Here is a 19,912-nt window from a genome sequence, read left to right as displayed (position 1 = left end):
ACTAAATGAAATGTTTATGATGCAAGAATTAAGTTTAATTCTCTGTAAAGTACTAGAGCAAGATGGCGCCGAGGATGGCTGCCGTGTCTCGAGCTCCTCGTTGTATGTTGAGTTGTTGGAGGAGCACGCGACATAAGATTTTCATTGCCAACATATACGCTGTATCTGCTGTGCATATGACAAATAAAACCTTGAAACCTTGAAACCTTGAACTAATAGATAGGCTATTAGGCAAATGATGCCCCCTAATGGAATATGCTTTCATATCACTTTTCCTTACTGTGTACCTATATCCACTTTTAAAATGAGACCAAACACCGAGTAAAAAGTAAACAAAGCAGCACTAAGCACACATTTTTATGGAACATAATTAATTACATTTCCATCTATATTAAACAGTGCCCTCTTGTGGTGGATGGTAGCAGAGCAAATATTTGCAGCTGTAGAGTTACTGAGTTTTCCTGTCAACTCCGCAGGGTGCAGTTGCACCTGGTTCATCAGTTTTTAATTAATAAAATGGAAATTGTGAGACGGTTTCCCATAAAATTATTATTAATCTGTATGCTTTTAATGTAAAATAAGATTAGTTGTTCAGAGCCACAGTCATGGTGATGATTGGTTTAACCCAGTATATTGCATATCCTGGTGTGTGCTACCAGCCCTTGCCTTGTAAGTTCCCCATTTTACTGAAACTTAGTTCAATTTTCATGAAAACACCTTTACAGTAGGTGTGGTCTCATTCTGCATAGGTGTGACAACTAAATGTGCATAGAAAAACATTTGTTACAAAAACTAAATAAGGCAAGAAATTGAGTTTTACAGTGACAGAAAGAGGCGTATGCAGTGAAAAGGAAGATGAGGAAGATGTGGGAGGGTTTGTGGGTTTCGAGCTGCCCCTCAGGCTCTGTAAGAGGATCTTTGCTGGCCTACACTGAGGGAGGGAGCAAACAAGACAAATAACCCTAAAGCAAGGAAGGGGGAGAAAAAGAGAATAAGGGAGGAGGGAGAAACCAGGAGTCAAAGGGCGGGACTCTCTGAAAGGCTATTGGCTTCAGGCTGTGTCAATCATCTCACTTCCTCCCTGGCTGTGGCAAGATCACAGATGAGAGAACAGGAGGGAGGGGGAGTGGGAGGTACCCTAGCGCGGCTCATTCTCTGTGTACTTTTTCACAAAAAAGACTGAACTGGGGCTGAAACTGAAACAGGGCAAGACTCGTAAAAGGAGTGCAGTTTCTTGCTCTCCTTCATTCTCACAGTTTCCTGTTTAAGGAGGCCATTTTGTTACTCAGCCTGGAGGAAAGGCACAACAAAGTTTGGCATTGTTTTTGTTTCTTTACTCTCCCACACCCGGGAGTTTCATAATCAAGTTTGGACTTTCTCCCCTGCAACTTCTTTGGACGAGTGAGAGGTGAAGGAGGGACAACGGTGGATGAGACTCTCACACACACTGCTCATGCCTGCCATGCCAGGACTATAACAGGAGTTTGATAATAGGAGCGCTCGGAAGAAGTGGCAGAAAGGGGGAAAAAAAACAACTTCCTGGATAAGGGTTTCTTCCTTGATCCAATAGTAAAGGAGTGCACACAGGACGCTGAGGACCGGGACTCTGCTCACTGTGTGTATGTGTGTGTGTCCATGTGTCAGCGTGTGCACCCCTCTCTCCTCCACTGAGAGACAGTTTCAAATGTGTGAGGGTTTCCTGGGAACGGAACACTGTACCTGGGCGCGTGTTTGTGAATGTGTATGTAGAGCGCTTCAGGCATTGACACAGGATGGCTAACGCTAGCCCTTGTATGTCCTCGGGTGCCATGGCCCAGGTCTTCTTTCCTCCTGGGGGCTCCTCACCTCCAGGCTCAGCCGTGATGCAGTCAGGGACCCCCATATCCATTCCCTCTTTGCCCGCTCAGGGAGGGTTTCCTATGATGGACCTGACACCCGGGCAGGGTCCTGGGGGGGCTCTGATACCCCCACTGCCTCCGACTCCAGCAGGGGTCTCCTTCATCATCCAGATTGGCCTGACCAGAGAATCTGTCCTGATGCCCCAGAGCTCTGACCTGGCCTATGTGAAACAGATTGCCTGCTCCATTGTTGACACCAAGGTAGGAAATGTGTACATGTGGGGGTAAATGTGTGCCAACTGGGGAAGGTAGCATGTCAGGTTAAACTGGGAGTACACCTTCTCCAGGTGGAAAGCTGTTTATGTTTAAGGCTGTCATAATACACACTCATTTGTCTTTTAACGGCGTGTTTGTCAGATGATCAGTTCATGTTCTTTCTTTCTCTTTCACTCTCTATCAATTTCTCCAACAAAAAACGTTGTTTACAATCTGCTATTCTCATAGGTAAATGAAAGGGTTGAAAATTGCAATTAAACAAAGTGTTTGATCAGACAGTGCTGCCAGACATTGACAAAATGTCACAGTTTGGTTTCGCTCTAATTACAGCAATTACAAATTTTCCCTCACTTAGTTGGAACATAACTTTGCCTTCAATTAGGCTTTGTTATGCCCCCACACACTAGCAGAGGGGTATTTCATGGGCTTAGTGTCTGAGAAAGATTAATCTGGCTGTTCTTGAAACAGGAAACGTAGGTGCATAATTGAAATGAACACTTTCAATGAACACTTTTACATAAATGCATGTCTCAACATGCAGCTTAACAAAAGCAAGCCATTATCCAGGTGTTGAAGAGCACCTAAACCTTCCATTAGTTAAACAGAGAAGTGTGAAGACATTAACTGATCAGTCATGAGCCAACGCAGGTCTGGTGGGATCTTTCTTATATTAATATAATCCAAATGTGCCTTTTTCTACCAGAAGACTAAAGTCCTTCATGCCTGTGACCTTTCTTTGTGATGGTCATAGGTCTTCTAAACTTCTTCTCAGTGTAATGTCAGGCTCATCACTTTTAAGTTGTAGCTTTATATTGCCTAAGATGTCAATGGACTCATAACCTTGCCTGAGGACAAGGCCATAAAAGGGCCTTACTATTTTTTCATGCTGTCCAAACTATTTGAATTATGGTCATTTATTCCGTCCCTCTGGATAGCAGTCTTTTAATGCCTGGTTTTTACGTGTCTGTGCGGGAGTTTATAATTATTCAACACTTACACTGTTTTACTTTTGTTACATTTATATCTTATCGACACAGCTGTATTTAAAATGTAGTATTCAGCATTTGAACCTAAATGATGATCACAATCATTTGTAAAAAAATGTATTTGCTTTATTAAACTGAAAAAAACCTTTCTGAACCAACATATGCAGAGGGGAGAGGGGAGAAGTACTGACATCCTCTTTGCAACAGGAAGCATCAAGTGTTATGTAAAATATAGTCAAACCAACAGGACATAATCATTCAACTATATAGAGCAGCAAAGTTTCACTATGTTTATCTATAGAAGAAACTCCCTGCGGGACATAACGTAACTCTGTTGGAGTAGTTTGAGCAGCCCAAGCGTTTTGATCCTCCAATATACTTAAAGGTGTTCAGATTAGCAGATTTCCACAGCCGGCTAAGAGCAGATTTGTAAAACTGCCCTCAACTGCAAATCTTCCAGGAAATATTGTTAGCTGTCTCCAAACAGCTGACCCACTCTGCTAATCTGTTCCTGTGCACAACAGTCTTTGTTTTCCCTTCCTCAATAATTGGTTCTCTGTCATGTATTGGGTTTAAGTTAGGTACGGTGCATATGCTTCTGGATCTCTAATCACTGCACTATGAATGTGAGCAGTAGCTGTATTCTGGCATGATTTCTAACTGTGTTTTCATGTGATATGATATGGTTGAACGAAGTGTTGCGAACCATCATAAAAATGTAAACAGCTCCGACACGCCTCTGTAAAGTTCACTTGTGGCTTCATCTTCTTCTCATCCTCTTTTTTGTGTTTACTCTGATAAACCAAAACTCTGCTGTGTGATGTATCAGAGGTTGTTGTTGTTGTTGTTGTTGTTGTTGTTGTTGTTGTTGTTGTTGTTGAGACATTTGAAACTCTAATCCTCTATGCAATACACGAGAGGACCAAAACACAATTAAAAGCTTCTATAATACTGGATGTTCTTTTTGTCAGGGAAACACTCCCATGCAAGGCGGGAAGCAGAAGGGTCAATTTGACATGCAGCCAGACCACACTAATGGTGATTAATAAACAATATAAGGGCCAAATATAACTGCCATAATCCCACAGCAGTTCTAACACGGCAAAAACCATCTAGCCTTGACTTTCTATGTGTTTTGAGACACAGAAAGGAATGTTGATGCCTCTGCAGATTTCTATATATATGTTGGGTACTATTTTGTGGTTCCTGCTGCACAGCATCACATTTAGAAGGAGATAATCAGTTTCATGTTTTGGTCCTGCTTCCTTTTCAACATTCAGGCTGTGTGTAGGCTATCCTCCTACTGTTGTGTAAAATAGGCCTACATTAAAACTTCCAACTTAAAACATCTTAAATAGGCACAATGAACTGCTGATCGCGTGAAGCAGTGTGTAGATTTGTACAGCTATAGTAAAAGTAGATCTTGGTTGAAAAAAGGTTGGGCACCCCTGCTCTAGGAAAGGAGCTCTGAAACTTCCTTTATAACCTCCTTTAGCTTAGGATACACTGGATCTTCCTTTAGGAAAGGAAATGAGAAAGTGCTTTCCCACAATGCCTTGCGGTCGCAACATGACACAATGTTCGGCCGTTCACGGAAACAGCCGATTGTGACGGATAAATGCGTTTCATGAAAGTTACGGTGCTTATTAAGCAGTTTAAAACGTATACTGTAACTTGCCAAAGTGCTTTGTTTTGAATGTTCAACACTATATTAATCAAAAGGAGAAATATGAATGTTACTTTTTTACTGAAATTACCAAATGAAGTCCACATTTCAGTGTTTAGCCTACTAAGCTGTGTGGGGTTTCTTAAACGTTTTAAAACATGTTTGAATTGTGATATACAAAGTGATAGGTTAAGGCATAACTAGTTTATAATATACACATTTGTATTTACTTTAAAATAGTTTCATATAGTCATACATATTGGGATTCATGTGGATATACGTGTGGACCGGAGGGTGAGGGGGACAAGTTTCGCTTTCCTTTTTTATTCAATTCCAACCTTTGTTATGAAGAATATATGTCTCACTGTTGTCCACGTTCATAAAGCATCAAACAACACCATCAGAAGGCACAGTGCAAAGTCTCTAGATGCGCTTTATATAAAACTGTAGTTTCCCCACAGCAGACGCACATTAACAATGTCCGCTAGCGCATCATAAATATGTGGGATAATGTAAGTGCAGTCAGATTCTCAAAGCACCGCAGTCTCTTAGCCCTAAGTCCTTTTGGATTCTCCTATCCACTATTCCTCAACCCCGTGAAGTTTCACGCAAAGGTTAAGGAGTAGTAGATAGGAATAGACGATAGGAGCTGATCTTTTGACAATTCGACCGTACCCCAGGATTCTGTCCACAAGGATTTATTTAGCATGATAATATCATTCATTTTCAGTCAGAAAGTGCCTCGTTTTTACATGTCTATTGTTTAAAAGCTGTCTAAAATGTTTTCGGACAATAATGGCTGGTTTTTCAGAATTGCTGTTGTATTAAAACTAATACATAACTTGCTGTATACAATTCAAAGTTGTTTTTGTTGAGTATGGCGTTTAGAGGAAAGGTGAAAGAGCTTTTTTTTTAGTCCTTGTCCTTTGTTGATTTGACCTTTTTACTTTTACTTTTGCTTTGAAAATCAAACGAAATACATCTGAAAAGCACCCTCATTCCTACAAAGAAAAAGACGCTTAGATCTTTCCCAAGCTAAAAACACACACACACACACACACACACACACACACACACACACACACACACACACACACACACACACACACACACACACACACACAGACTCTGCAATCCCCAAAATCCCCTAAATACAGAATTCATGCCCTGCTAGGAGCTCCAGCTTTAGGTGGGACATTTGGACAATGGACAGCTTGTCCTGGTTTGGCTAACTGAGTACGACACATGAGTTGGACTGTGTGTGAGTGTACGCATGAATGCCTACATTGGTGTGTTTAGAGGGGTATTGAAAGCAGTTTGGTACCCCGCAACCCCCGCCCATCTTTCCCATCCCAGAAAGGGTGAGTCACCGGTTCTGTTTATTCACAGGCTGCCTCCTTGTGTTCCATTGACACGTTTTTCCATTCACTTCTCAGTGGAGGAGCACACACTCTCCTGGCTTCAACTTCCAACACTAATCCAGAGTTTAGGGGGAACAACACTTACATTAAGAACAACAGTGTGTTATTTCCATGGACTAGGAAAGACTGCCCTGCTACAACTCTTGTCAATTGTCTCCTGATATGAACATTACGCTCTGTTCCTCAGCCATAATCACAAAACCCACCCTTAGTCAAAATCAGTTTGTAGACCCCACATTTTCTGCACCTTTCTAAAACAGGGCTTGGCTTTATACCTGGCTATCGTTCTTGCCAAATTCCCATTTAGCCGTCCCACCTTCAGTGGCCCCAACCCCTCCTCCTCCCAATGGAACAAGGACTAATAGTGGGACCTGGAAACCAGCGGCCTGTATCCATTCAACCATGGTGCAGCTCTGATGTATTTGTGCTTTTGTTGGACAGGCCTCACTGACCCCCTACTTTCCTCTGCTCTTCTATAGCTATAAAATAAGACCTTCATGTGACTCTTAGTTGTTATTTTCCAGTACTATGAGTAAAGATGATGTTGAAAAAAAACCCTATTTAAATCAACTACTGAATGCCTTCTCTTCTTGTTTTTCCTCACTATTATTTTCCTTTCCTTTCTCCTTTGTGTTCCTCTCCTCTACTTTCTCAGTTCTTTGGTTTCTAGCATGTTACGTTATATTTTTCCTCTTACTGTCTCTGGGAGCACTGCCTCCAACTCTTTTACCTTTCCTCTCTACCTCCCCTTCAGATCCTGTACTTCCTCTCCTTATCCGCTCATCTCCGGTCATCTCCGGTCCCTTCTGCCTGCCTTATCATCGACTTCCTCTCAAGCTCTGCGTCCTCTTCCTCCTTGCATCCCACTTCCTCCTTGCATCCCACTTCCTGTTCATCCACTTTCGTCTCTTTGCACTCATCCACCTACTGCCACTGCCTTCCCTATAAGCCCTACCTTTTCAGAAAGCCGATTACCCTCTTAAACACACTTTAAGTGAGTGACCTTAAAATCGGGAGTTTCACACCTCTGTCTTGTTGTACGAGGCAGGACAATACAGGTTTGGAGGACGTATATTTTCCTAATCAGAGATGAATAACACATTCTGTACTGTATTTGAATGATTAATGTTTTCCAGTGAATAGTAGACATTGATGACAGGTAAGCCAGGCCTTTCAATTAAAAAAAACCCCTTCACATAGTTTGCAAAAAGGTGTGTCAGCTTGTTTTTTTCTTCAACACTAACAACTTGTTGTATTTTGTCATCAGCAAGATGCACGTCAATTTTTGTTCAACGTCAGTGGGTGTGTTCAAATGTATGTGTCAGCATGTGAGAACCTGCTGAGTCCTGGCAGTGTTCCCTGTGGTCATATTACTGGATAGCTGAACATGTCCGCAGACTGATCTGTGATGAGTTACAACACATTTAACAGCCAGTGAGCTGTGTTGAATCCAGAACGACTGCACAGGGAGCATTTTATGGCATTCAGTCTTCAACTTGCACCGACAATTTAGTTAATTTCTGTATTGAAATAAGGAATCAACAAGTATAAGTAACACGGATCACTCTCTTCTCTATTCTTAGTGTTTTTAGTTACATGGTTTAAAACATAAGAAAGATCAGCAAATGTACACACCCCCTTGCACAGACAAACACACAGCTGTTTATGAGAGCCATGCCCTGGCCATTGTTTCCACCTCCGCTTTGGAAGGGTCTGTTTCTTTATCTCTCTCCCCGGAGAAGCAGTTTGGCCCTGGGAATGGGATCATACACACCACCTCCTGTTTACCTCCCTCTCGTGCAAATGTATTCTATACACACACACACACACACACACACACACACACACACACACACACACACACACACACACACACACACACACACATATTGTAAAAGAAAGTAACAGTTGGCCCTGATTTCCAGATAAAGGCCCGGTGTGACAGACAAGGTCAAATTGTTTGTATTAAAACAACAGTCAACAATCAGTTCAGCTCTAGTTGAGGACGCTGACTTAATTTGGTCTGACTAATTACAATGTACATCTTACGTACATTACAATGTTGTTCACTGTGCTGGTCACAGTAGGGGTGGTTTGTCTTGCTGCATGGATTATTAAAAACCCTCTTGTATGGGTTGCAGTGACTGGGTAAATACACTCTGCTTATCAGCCCAAACCTTTGTTGGTCAATGAATAAATGCCAGTCAATTAGCAAGACACTGGCAGATGGACATACAAGTGAAAGGACAAACCACACATTTTATCAGCCTGCTTGACATTTGATAATTGAGCAAAGATTACACATTGTCTGACCAAATGCAGCAGCTTCAGCCAAGCGCGCAAATATCACACCGGTTATATCTGCAAAAACCTTACTGCAACAGGAAATGTTGTTTATTTTCATAAGGCTATACCCACAGCAACATGTATCAGTTCTGCTTACCCAAAACTCTCTCTTACTGTGTGTGTATTTCCCTCTCCTTTCTACAATTTGCATGATAGCGGAACAGCTTTGCATGACTGACCGTGCCTGGTGTCTCCTGGCTGTTAATGGCAACCTGCAGGGGAAGTTTAGTAGGTATAAGGACATTTGATTATTAAAGCACACAGCTGGAGTCCAGTGACAGGGATGCGTATCAGCAGGGGGAGAAACATGGTGGAGGTGGTGTGAAAAATGGAGGTTAGATCACAGTTTCAACAAACTTTGGCCAAACTTATTTGGAAGATTAAAAAAAAACAACCGGTTTATTATTACTCAAAGTGTGAGATTACAGGCAGGATCACAGTTAAGAGACTGACTTCCTGTTCATCGCTAAACTTTTCTCTATTCTTCTAAAGGGATCTATTTTAGTCACCCAAATGTATTGGGTGCACCTGCCGTTCTGCTCCGTACATGTGTAGCAGTACAAAGGGCTGGGTGAAGAGGGATATAGATCAGAGGGTGTAGTGATTAATAATTACACCCAGCTTTGCATATCACAGTGATGCACGACAACACCAGCTCAACCAATGGGACAATGCTTCTGTAAAAAACTGTGGTGTGGTCTGGATTGTGCAGAGCGACACAATGTGACCACACAGCACCACAACATTTTCAGCCAGAGGAATATGGTCAGGGTTTACTTCAGGCTTTCAGGGACTTTTTTTTAGAATAATTGTTTATGTTGGTTCTGTAGCAGCATGGTGACCTTCATATGTGATTTAAAGAGGAAATTAAAATCAGTAAAAATGAGGACTAAAGCTAGTCGAAGCACAATTGTCCTTTAAGGCCAACCTGATTTTGTTGTTATTTCTGTGTTTCTAGGGCCCATTCGGCCTCTTGGACCCCTGCATTCCTTCTCTTGTCCTGAGCAAAGGAGACCTTATGATTCTAATCTGGTGATTAGCATCGGTAAAAACGCTTTTGTGCTGTAATCCATTTGGAGGCCGCAGAGCTGAGTGGCATTTAGTGGCATGTGGAGAGTTTGTACCAGCTAGAGAGCATTTCTCCTCATGTCATAGAAACACAGAGCTCTTTGAGATGAGGGAGAGCACTGCAGATCAAGGATAGATAAACACTCATATTTTCATTACACAGAGAGAGACTGTTAGTGAGGCCGTCTTATTAGTCGCTGCTGTTGATGTACCTGAAAAGAGATTGAATTCTAAGGGACCAGACGTTTAAAATTCACGCTTGGGAACCTGAGTTTAATTTAGAAGATAGCAGAGGACAATAATTCCAAGAGAGGCTGGTATTGCAGCAAAATCTCCTCCAATAACAAGGAGAGCTACATCAGGGCATGAAAATATTGGCTGCTATAACGTCAGGTGTGTGAAGAGTGTGTGTGAGCGCATGCTCTTGGGAAGACAGCAGACAATAGGCTCAGTGTGAGGGTTAACTGGGTGGGTTGGGAGGGTGTGGGGCAGTTCTGCAGTGTGTGTGTTAGAGTGGCCCAGACACATGGTGAGGTGTCTGTCTGTATGTGTGTCTGCGTACAGGGGACGCTCAGTTATGAGGGGAAACGGGAAAAACCACAGTCTTACCTCAGAAGGTAAACACATGACATCAGTAATGAAGACTGGTCAACTGAAAAATAATCTGTCTCCATCCAGACCTTCAGTTCCCACATGGGGTTGGGTATTCACCATAGACTTAAAAGTTGTCTTATGATCACAATTTCTTTTTTTATTGAACATAAAAGCAATTATTCAAACATAGCCTATATTGTGATGTACAATAGTACATCACATTTGACATCGTATTGTTGCTTCATAGCAAAGTAATTTTCCAAGATAGGAAGGTTGACAGCATTTTCATGTTGCCCGAACCAGAAAACCCATATCTTTTTAGCTTTGAATGAACAAGGAAGAACATTTATCCTGACTCAGGTTCTCGGTAAATCAAATTCATCCATCCCTAAAAAGCTCATAAATCAACACTTTTGTTTTTCTCTGCCAGAAAGTGAATAAGCATATATCCAAATTACAGAACTATTGTTCAATTCTGAATCATGTTGATGGGGTTGCAGTAATGCAGAGCAAAGCACAAGACAAAGCATTATCTAACTGTATCTTTAGGAGAGTCATGTTGTGGGAAGAGGCAAAGTGACAAATGTAACAACACGTTTGTCATATGACTGGAGTTTGGTGTGTAGCCTGCAGCGCCCCCCCCCCCCCTTCTCTTTTCAATTAGGATCTAAAGCCATGCCAGAGAAAGTGGTGAGGAGATGAGAGAAAAAAGGGAGAGAAAAAAACTGCGTGTGGAGAGGGGAATAGGCATAAAGGGAAAGGGATGACTCAGAGTGCAGCAATGTGCCTATTGTGGCCCTCGGCATGCAGCTTCAACCGTTAGTGGCCCTCTTGGCGTATGGAGAGTGAGCTTCTCGTAGCTCAGCATGAGTTTAGCTTTCTTTATGGTCACTCAGGAGAACTCCTTATGGTAGATCTGTCAATACATCAAAGAAAAAGAACATGATTATTAACCTGGGCAGTAAAAGCATGAAGGTTAAGAGCAAAGAGCGGTTTTGGGCCAACATGTGTTTATCTAGAACAAAGTCTCAGTATATGGTACTGTTGGATATGTCACAGCCGCCTGGATCACCTATGTTCACATGCGTCAATCTCAGTTTCTATAATCACCACGCTTTTGATGAGTGTCGTTGCTGGTTCAATAGATTCGAAGGCGGCGTTATTAATATAGGGATTTTTTTATGATGTCAGTGCAGAGGCAGATGCTTTGACTGCGACTAGATCGTCACAGTCTAATACACGAGCAGTCATGCAGAGGGTAAGTCAGGCCGCCCCCTTTTGACTCATATTTCAACATGATTGCCATTGTGAAGGAAAACAATAATTTACGGTAAATCTAGAAAAAAATATTAATGAAGTTAGACATGAAAGAAAGGGACGAGCTAGATGTTACCATGTTTTAAAAATATAATACATTTAAATATATTCTCACGTTGCTCAGCTTAAGAGAAAATGTAATGGAAGTGAATAACACAAAGTACATTTTTGGAATAAATTAAGATAATGAGGGACCTGGTTTCACTTCTCCTTTTATATCCTGTTTATTAGAATTTAATTTTCACTTCCTTTGTTTTTCAACTAACTGACAATTTGTAAAATATTAAGATAGGAAGAAAACCTTACATCACTTGAGTAAAATGCGCTTTTACCAATTCTTCAACTTCTGCTTCATCAACCATACTTGAAAGCTACTAAATTATTGCAGTATCCACTTTAACCATCGTTCCGCCGTCTCTAACACAGTGCAGAGATCATCACGTCTACTTAAGAGGAACTAATCTTTTTAAATCACTTTTAAACGCCAAATAAATTCAAAAATCAGATACAGATAAACATGATATGTAAATGACTTTCTAGAAGTTGGGTGCTCCTGTGGCCAGGGAGTTAGGGTGGTGTTCATGTCATTGCAATGTCCAGGGTTTGGGTCTTGCCTGGGGTATAGTGCTTTGAGCCTTCTCATTTAATTGCTTATTTTCTTTCCATCATGGAAGTGCTGTTGTTTCTTTTATGAAGGCCTGTTTTTCTGTCCCTCCCTCTTGTCATGAATCAGTGACTTGTTCATTGCAGAGAGGATTGAATCCAAGGTTCCTATCGGCTTACCTGCTCAGAAATGAGCCAAGGAAAGACAGAGAGGCAGAGGAGGATGGGTGGGGGCTGATGGAGACAGGAGCTGCTACCAACAAAGGCTGGTTCAGAATAGCAGTGCGTGTCTCCTTTATCCCCAGACCCCTCTCTCATGCCTGGTCATGGCTCTCATGTTACCTCTCCGTCCTCCTTGATGCCTGGAGCAGAATGAAACACTTTGTCCCAGCGCTCCTGCTTGAGACTAAGCCTCTTCCACTTTCTGTCTGCACACACACACACACACACACACACACACACACACACACACACACACACACACACACACACACACACACACACACACACACACACACACACACACACACACACACACACACACACTTGATCTACATGCACCAACTCTTAGGCCTTAGTTTTGTTTTTGTACGAAAAGCATTTGCTAATTTCATGCATGCAGGATGTTGTTAATACAGTGTGTACATGTCTCTGTGTGCATTTTTCAGTTCATGTCTTTATTCTCACTAGGAAATAATTAGGCCTGCATATTTTGTCTTCGAATCCATTTGTTTGTGCACGTTTACATTGGTACTGTTGTGTTGTGAGTATTCAGCACAGGTTATTTGAGGGTTTATGGGTCATGTGTTGCTTTTGTGTTGGTTTGAGTTTTATTGGTATGTATGGGACCGGGATTTACATCCCCCCCCCCCCCCAGTCTCACAGGTTTTTACAGTTATCTCTGGTATGTAGAGACTAGCAGATCAGGAATTTAAACCTGATTATGTCTCTGCACACGGCACAGACGCTCACACAAATACACACACATACAGAGAAAACCCGAGTCAGGGAAAACATAAAGGCAAAGTATCCAGTAAAGGGTACCACAGTAGTCATGCTTATTAAAAAAAACATAAGAAACTACACACCCACCGATGCATAATGCAGATACATGTATGTTGTCTAATAACAATGCCTGTCTGTGAGGAAAGTCATTGGCTTTGACCATTTGACAAAATCTCAAAGCTGTATTTTGGGAACACCAGTTTTTCAGCGCACTTTAATAAATGAAACAGTGTCAGTCGGGCAGAATCCTTGCATGTGGTCTTTAATGTCTCTTCGCAAAGATCGTCATCATACTGATTGGATTCTCATTATTTCCTTACTAAAACAAGCGCTCAACTAGCTTTGAACCTCTCACTACATGTGCCTGTAGTCACCAAGGCACTTTCTCTCCTGTGCTGTGTAGAATCACACACACCGTGTTCGAGTGTGTTAATGTGAGGCGAGTTGATGGTGATAAACAGATGAAAGAAACAGGAAGAATCAGAAAGTCCTCCTCATTGTTCTGAAGTAAGACTATATACTATAAAGTGAGTTTGTAAGCTGTGACCTGTGACATCATGACGGCATGGTAAACGTCACTCATTTTTCAGTTATCCCTTCTTCTGTACACACTGTCAGAGTTGATTCATCCTCTTTTTGTTTTCCTTCTTTGTGTACGCCAATCCCAGCGCTCAGCTGACGTCATGGGTATTACCCAATTCCTTGTTGTGATTTCTTGCGTAGTAGGAGTGTTATAAAGGCAACATGTCATGACAGTTTTGCTTTTATAACACCAGCATGAACACAGAATTACAGGTGACTGCTGGTGCAGGGAGGGCAGCGATGGCTATCAATTTTTTTCGTTTCCCCATCGCTTCGTCAGAGTTTGACCTCACTGGGGTTAAAAATAGAGCTACGGACCAGCAACACGTTTGTTCTATCACTTACACTGTCAGCACAAAAGGAAAATTCCTGCGTTGCGCCAAGTTGTTGTCAGGAGCTAATGAGGGCAGATCGTTGACGTCTTTACATGCCCGTTACTATGGCAACTCCTCATTAAACACTTCATCACTTTCAGAAAGGTGGGGTGGTTCTTTCTGAGTCCGGTACCTGACATGTTAACAGGGATAGAGGGAGTTATGTTCCAACAATTAGGGTTTGTGTCTTAAAAAGAAGGATGCAGTTGGAAATGCAAAAAAAAACACACACACACACACACACACACACACACACACACACACACCCTACAGCTTTATCATCTAGAACTTGAGTGTGACCGTGCACGCAGGTGTTCAGGAGGCTGTGATTTGTTACACAGTGAGCCGTGGATGTTTAAACAATGTCTGTTGTTTGAAGGGACGCAGCGTGTTTCCTTATGACTATAAAATGGCTGGATCAGGTTCCTGTTGTGATTACCAGCTTGTGTTGCAGAAACACATCAGTGGGGAAGACCATGTAGGGCTATAGAGGTCGCACTGTTTACAGAGCTGAGCGTGCAGTCACACATAGCACGTTTTGCATTTTCTCATGCAGATTCTCATTGGTTCATCATGTTGTCATCTTTGGAGTTTGGCCAGATTGATTCTGCAGAACTGCAGTGTTTCTGGAACATACTGCACCGTGTAAACAGAAATTCAGCTCCTGTCGCTCTGTAACATCTCCCAGTCCTCCTTTTCACTGCACTAGTAACAAAACAATGCAACGACTGCAAAGAACACTTACAATATGTGTTATCCCATTTCAGTCTTAAATGCTACTGGGACACAGGGAGTAAAACCTGCCATGTTATTTTAACATGATGTCTTTAGTCATTTACATACAATGATAATTATATGTGAGCCATGTCACAGATGAACATGAATGATATTGCAGTTTTCTGTTCATCTTTATTTTCGTGTGAATGTGTTTGTATGTGTGTGTTTACCGTGACCATTTTAACTACCTTATTTTTAAAATGCCGTCACTCTTCCTCTTCAGACCCAAACCGTACATTTATAGATATTCTTTACACCTTCGAGAGCTATAGGCCTCATTCTCAAGCCTGCAGTAGCTTCCTGTGTCATTGAGGCACGCATGACATTAATACTTGTAGCTAGTACTTTATTCAAATTCATTATACTGCTGGCAATACTACTACTTCAATAAGTAAGCACAACTAATGGTTTATGATGAGGAGAATGCTACTGATAAAGAACTCAGTCAGTGGGGTAGGCGCCTGTTGGCCCAAGGCATTCAGAAATGTATTTTGTTTGTTAGTTCATGGACCTTTTTGGAGTTTCCCCTAATGTGTGGAAAAACGTGTCGCGTTGTTGAAGAAAACCCCCAGCAACATCCCCTCATAGTTAACAGAGCAATGGATAGAGTATAAGTTGAATCTCCCTGTGCAAATGTACAGAGTAATGGGCTGTAACAATCGCTTTGAGCCATGTTGCACCCCGACAAAAAGATAAAAACAAATAGCATTTTGAAGTTTTCAAATGTGCCTCTTTGTAAGAATATCAAAAAGCAGGCTTGATTTCTACTTTGTGAGCGAGTCACTAAGTTTATCTCAAATTGCTGCATGTCTATAAACTGCTTCGGTTAAATGGCACCGAAGCTGTTGCATCAAGGTGTGTGTGTGTGTGTGTGTGTGTGTGTGTGTGTGTGTGTGTGTGTGTGTGTGTGTGTGTGTGTGTGTGTGTGTGTGTGTGTGTGTGTGTGTGTGTGTGTGTGTGTGTGTGTGTGTGTGTGTGTGTGTGTGTGTGTGTGTGTGTGTGTGTGTGTGTGTGTGTGTGTGTGTGTGTGTGTGTGTGTGTGTGTGTGTGTGTGTGTGTGTGTGTGTGTGTGTGTGTTTGCATGTTTTGCACGGCTTGGTGGTCAAAGGTGTTTCATGCTGAGCTGCTGGAGGGGAAGTGATGGGGAAGATGAAGAACAGCAGCAAGCGGCATTCTCAGCAGGACATAAAAGTCTTTGTGTTTTTCACACATGCATCGTCTTTATATAAAGGGCTATATTTAGAAGCTGTACTCTAGAGCCAATTGAAAAGCCCTTGAGGTTGAGGTAAAACCCGAACATATTGGTGTTAGTGTTGTGAGCATCAGTGCTTGTGTAAGACAGCACTAACCCTAAAAATATTTCATTCACTTTTCAGAGAACTTTATCATTACAAGAAGTTAATCTAAGGCGTCTACGAATCGCCACACAAATGTAAAGTAAAGTGTTTAGTCTAGTTTGGCTGCACTTCACTTTAGGCAAAATATTTCCTCATATAGGGGGTTAAGGTAGTCTAAGGGGAAGTAAAAAAACAAAGATAATGCAAGGACAGAGAGGAAATGGCAGACAGCGCTGTGGCATTGTGTGTGTGTGTGTTTGTGTGTCTTGGTGTTTGAATACAATGTATTTGAGCTCACATTTCACTCACAAAAGCCTGGTTCCCTGACATCATCCTGATATGATGAGAAAGACGTTTGTGTTTGTCCTGTACACACAGAGTGATGTCACGTGTTTTGTACATATTCTAGTGTTTGGATCCTTTTTTGTGATTGTGTGTTTTTAATAACAACAGTTTGAGTATTCAGGATCATTGTTTGACATTACTGATGATTCAGCAACAGCACGCAGAGACCCACAGCACGAAACAGCGACATTTTGTTCAGGTGATGGTCATGGGCAGCTTCAAAACAAGATATAAATAAAACTGGAACTATTTCTATACTACAAGGAATAGTTAATAAAACCATGATGTTTTATTAGCTATTCCTATGTGACAAAATAAAATCTGAGAAGCTGAAACCATTTCAGATTCAACTGATTATTAAAAGATATTTGACTAATAATTTAACTTATCGCATCTCTAAAATCATCCCTATTCACAGCAAGTCAAAGATATGAAAAGGCCCATAAAGTGAATGAAAGTAACAAAAGCAGTTTGTGCCTTGGGACTTTTGTACTTCCAGATTTCTAGATTGCTTTGCTTTCTGCCCAGTCTACTTCCACAGAACATTTTTATGTCAGGTCCCAAACCGAACACAGCATCAAGCCATTGAAGGGAGGTTAGGTAAGTCATTGGCGAGGAAAAGCGCTGCTGGCTAACCATATGATTACATCAGCTTTAGAGAGAGGGAGTGGACCACATCAGGATTAATGTTTGTAAAGTTCAGAAAAGATGACAGAATGCTTTTCTTTATTTCCTCCTATTATATGTTGCTCCTTTTCAGACGGGCTTATAAAACGATAGCATAAATAAGAGACTGATATCTGATAAGTACAGCTGCACAGCCCAGAAGAAAAAAGGAGAGGTTGCAAAAACAAAGTGCCGAGGAGGAAATTAGGAGTGATGGGAGAAAAAAAAGGGAGGTGTTGAGGTAAAGATTACCTAGTCCATAATTCATTTCACTCATAATGGCTTCATTGGCCCGAAGAGCTGCAGGAATAGTGCAGGCAACGCAGGGCAACCTGATCCCTGGTAACCCGAAGAAACCGGCTAGAGACACAGCCCTGTCTCCAGGCAAACTGTACTACAGTAGGATAATACAGCCAGCTCTTTGTCTGCACACATGCACACACACAATCTTCTGCCCCTCGCTGCCAAATATGCAGTGTACACTCAAACATACAGAAGTGATCATGTAAGTAATAGACAGATATGACATTTTACAACATGTTGACTTGCAGACAGGAGTAATGTGCAGCCCTGTGCGATCCCTACCCTGTATTTCACTAAGGGATTGAAAGAGAAAAGTCATTTTCCCTGAGGTAACTGTGGTTCTGGGGAGTTGGGGATATTGTTCTTTTCAGAGAGCAGTAAAGACTTGTGGTCTGCACAGACATGGCAACTGCAGTTGTGGTTGGTACATCGTGAATGTTTTGGACGGATGGCGCAGGGTAATATGACTTTCCTTGTTCCTTGAGTTGCTCAGAAATAAGAGAGTGTAGGTTTAAACGCAGAAAGGCGAGCATGATGACCGTGAGGCATACAGATGACTTAGGCTGAGGTTTGTCTGTGGAATTAGGAAGAGCTCAGAGTCTACTCTGATCTGGGTTCTGTGGGTGTTTAGTAATTACAAGTGGCAGCAGTCTGTCTTATTTGTGGCATTCCCAGGTACTAATGCATGCAGTTATTACATGACTCACTTCTGTCAGAACACTTGAGGGTTTAAAAAGTCTGCTCTTGGTCAGGTTTGGAGACTCTTCTTATTTGTCTCTGTTCCAACCAATTTACCATAAACCAGAGTGAATTATGTAGACGTCTGTTGGGGTCAAAGGGTCCGTGTGCCAAAAGCTTTTACGCTAGTGAAATCCAGACATGCAGATTTTTTTGGTTTTATCCATCCATCTCTGCCTCCACCACAGTATAATTAAGATGACGGGAAATTGTGTTGATCTATTGTTTTAAAAAATGAAAACAAATCAACAGTAACTAGCCTCCCTAATTAGAAACCGTTACAGTGTAACTGGATAATATTCAGGCCTCACTAAGTTGTTTTCACTAGAACAATTACCAAAATCTCTATGTTGACAGTTGACTTTTCAGAGTTGTTGCGGCAGCCCAACTTAAGTCGACAATACACTTGCATTTCACTTTTTCCCTGCACCATATACTAGAAAGAGCCTTGTAAATCTTTGTCAATCATCTATTGCTGACATACAAGCATTGCTGTCTTTTGCTGCTACTGCTATTGCAACTGCGACTCATACAGACTTTTAAAAGTCACACCTTTATTTGATTATCCACCTGAAGACCGACTCTACTTCCTCCAGGTGGAAGTTTCTATGTTCACCTATCACTCACTGCTTAAGTGGAAAGTGACAAGGTAAGAGCGTAGACTTCAAACCTAATTGCTTCACAGATTCACAGTCACATACAATGTATTGCAAATGACATAGCGGACTGACATTAAATTCCTTTAACCAAGCCTTTGTAGAACATTACACTATCAAGCTCTGCTCCCTCTGAAGGATTGGGTAGATACCGTAGATACAAAAATGTCCACTCAAAAGACAATTTAGAGTCAAACCAGTCAAGACTCTCAAAAATCCAGTTGTGTTTTAGTGAAATTGAACTTACCTTATAATCATGATTTTGTTCCACTTAACATCTACAAATAAAATTGACTTGATGAGGCTGCTCTCAAAATGATTCTTTAAAAAAAATCTGAGTAGATGGCAGCTTATTTCTCCTTTTCCTCCTTTGTCCATTTCAACTTTCCATAAGAATACACATAGTTATTAGAATGTTTTTGCCTCCTCCATCAAAGGAGCTCCATCAGGGCCTAGAGTTTACCCACCCCTACAGAAGGGAAGCCACCTTTTTAAGCTATAATTCTAAAATGCTTATGGGGTAATTTTCCTTTAGCCATTACGTTATGCAATCAAAATATACTTTATAATAATAAGTTAAAGCAGAAAAATGTCGTCTTTTGATATTTTGATAAAGGCCACCGTGCTTTTTGTAGTTGACTGTGAGGTCAATAGCAGTATCCCGCTGCTGGGGCGTGGTGGACTCAGTATGGAGCTTGGCAGTGCGGCAAGCCAGGCCTGGATTTCAGATGTGGTGATGTGGATTGCCTTTTGGGAAACTGAGAGGAAGGCTTGTGTGTGTATTTAGGAGAAAAGGAGGGAAATGGAGGAAGAAAGGGTGTGTGTTGCTGTTTGTAAGGAGGGTGTGTCTGTTGGTAAGTGAGGGAGGTGTTTGTGTGTCATTGTGTGCTTCCAAAGTGGAGACCAGGGTTCCCCCTTCCTGTAAGTTGTTAGAGCCATGGCCACATGGTGAATCTTGGCTCCACTTTTGGAAAACAAAAACAACACGAGAGACAGGGTGGGTCGAATGTGTTT

The 19,912-nt window shown here is 41.7% G+C and overlaps 1 protein-coding gene across 2 annotated transcripts in view; it reads left to right on the top strand.

Annotated features, from left to right (window-relative positions):
• Positions 1–1,150: 1,150 nt before the first annotated feature.
• The window catches only part of prkd2 (protein kinase D2), a 29,223-nt gene continuing 10,461 nt past the window's right edge, over positions 1,151–19,912 (top strand). For both annotated transcript variants that reach the window (XM_063906392.1, XM_063906391.1), the window contains exon 1: positions 1,151–2,099. In XM_063906392.1, coding sequence (XP_063762462.1) covers positions 1,773–2,099 — 327 coding nt within the window. In that variant the 5' untranslated portion in view covers positions 1,151–1,772. The remainder of the gene's footprint in view (positions 2,100–19,912) is intronic.

This window comes from Eleginops maclovinus, chromosome 18, assembly GCF_036324505.1.
Source record: "Eleginops maclovinus isolate JMC-PN-2008 ecotype Puerto Natales chromosome 18, JC_Emac_rtc_rv5, whole genome shotgun sequence".
Lineage (NCBI taxonomy): Eukaryota > Metazoa > Chordata > Actinopteri > Perciformes > Eleginopidae > Eleginops > Eleginops maclovinus.
This window is presented reverse-complemented; position numbering and strand designations above follow the sequence as displayed.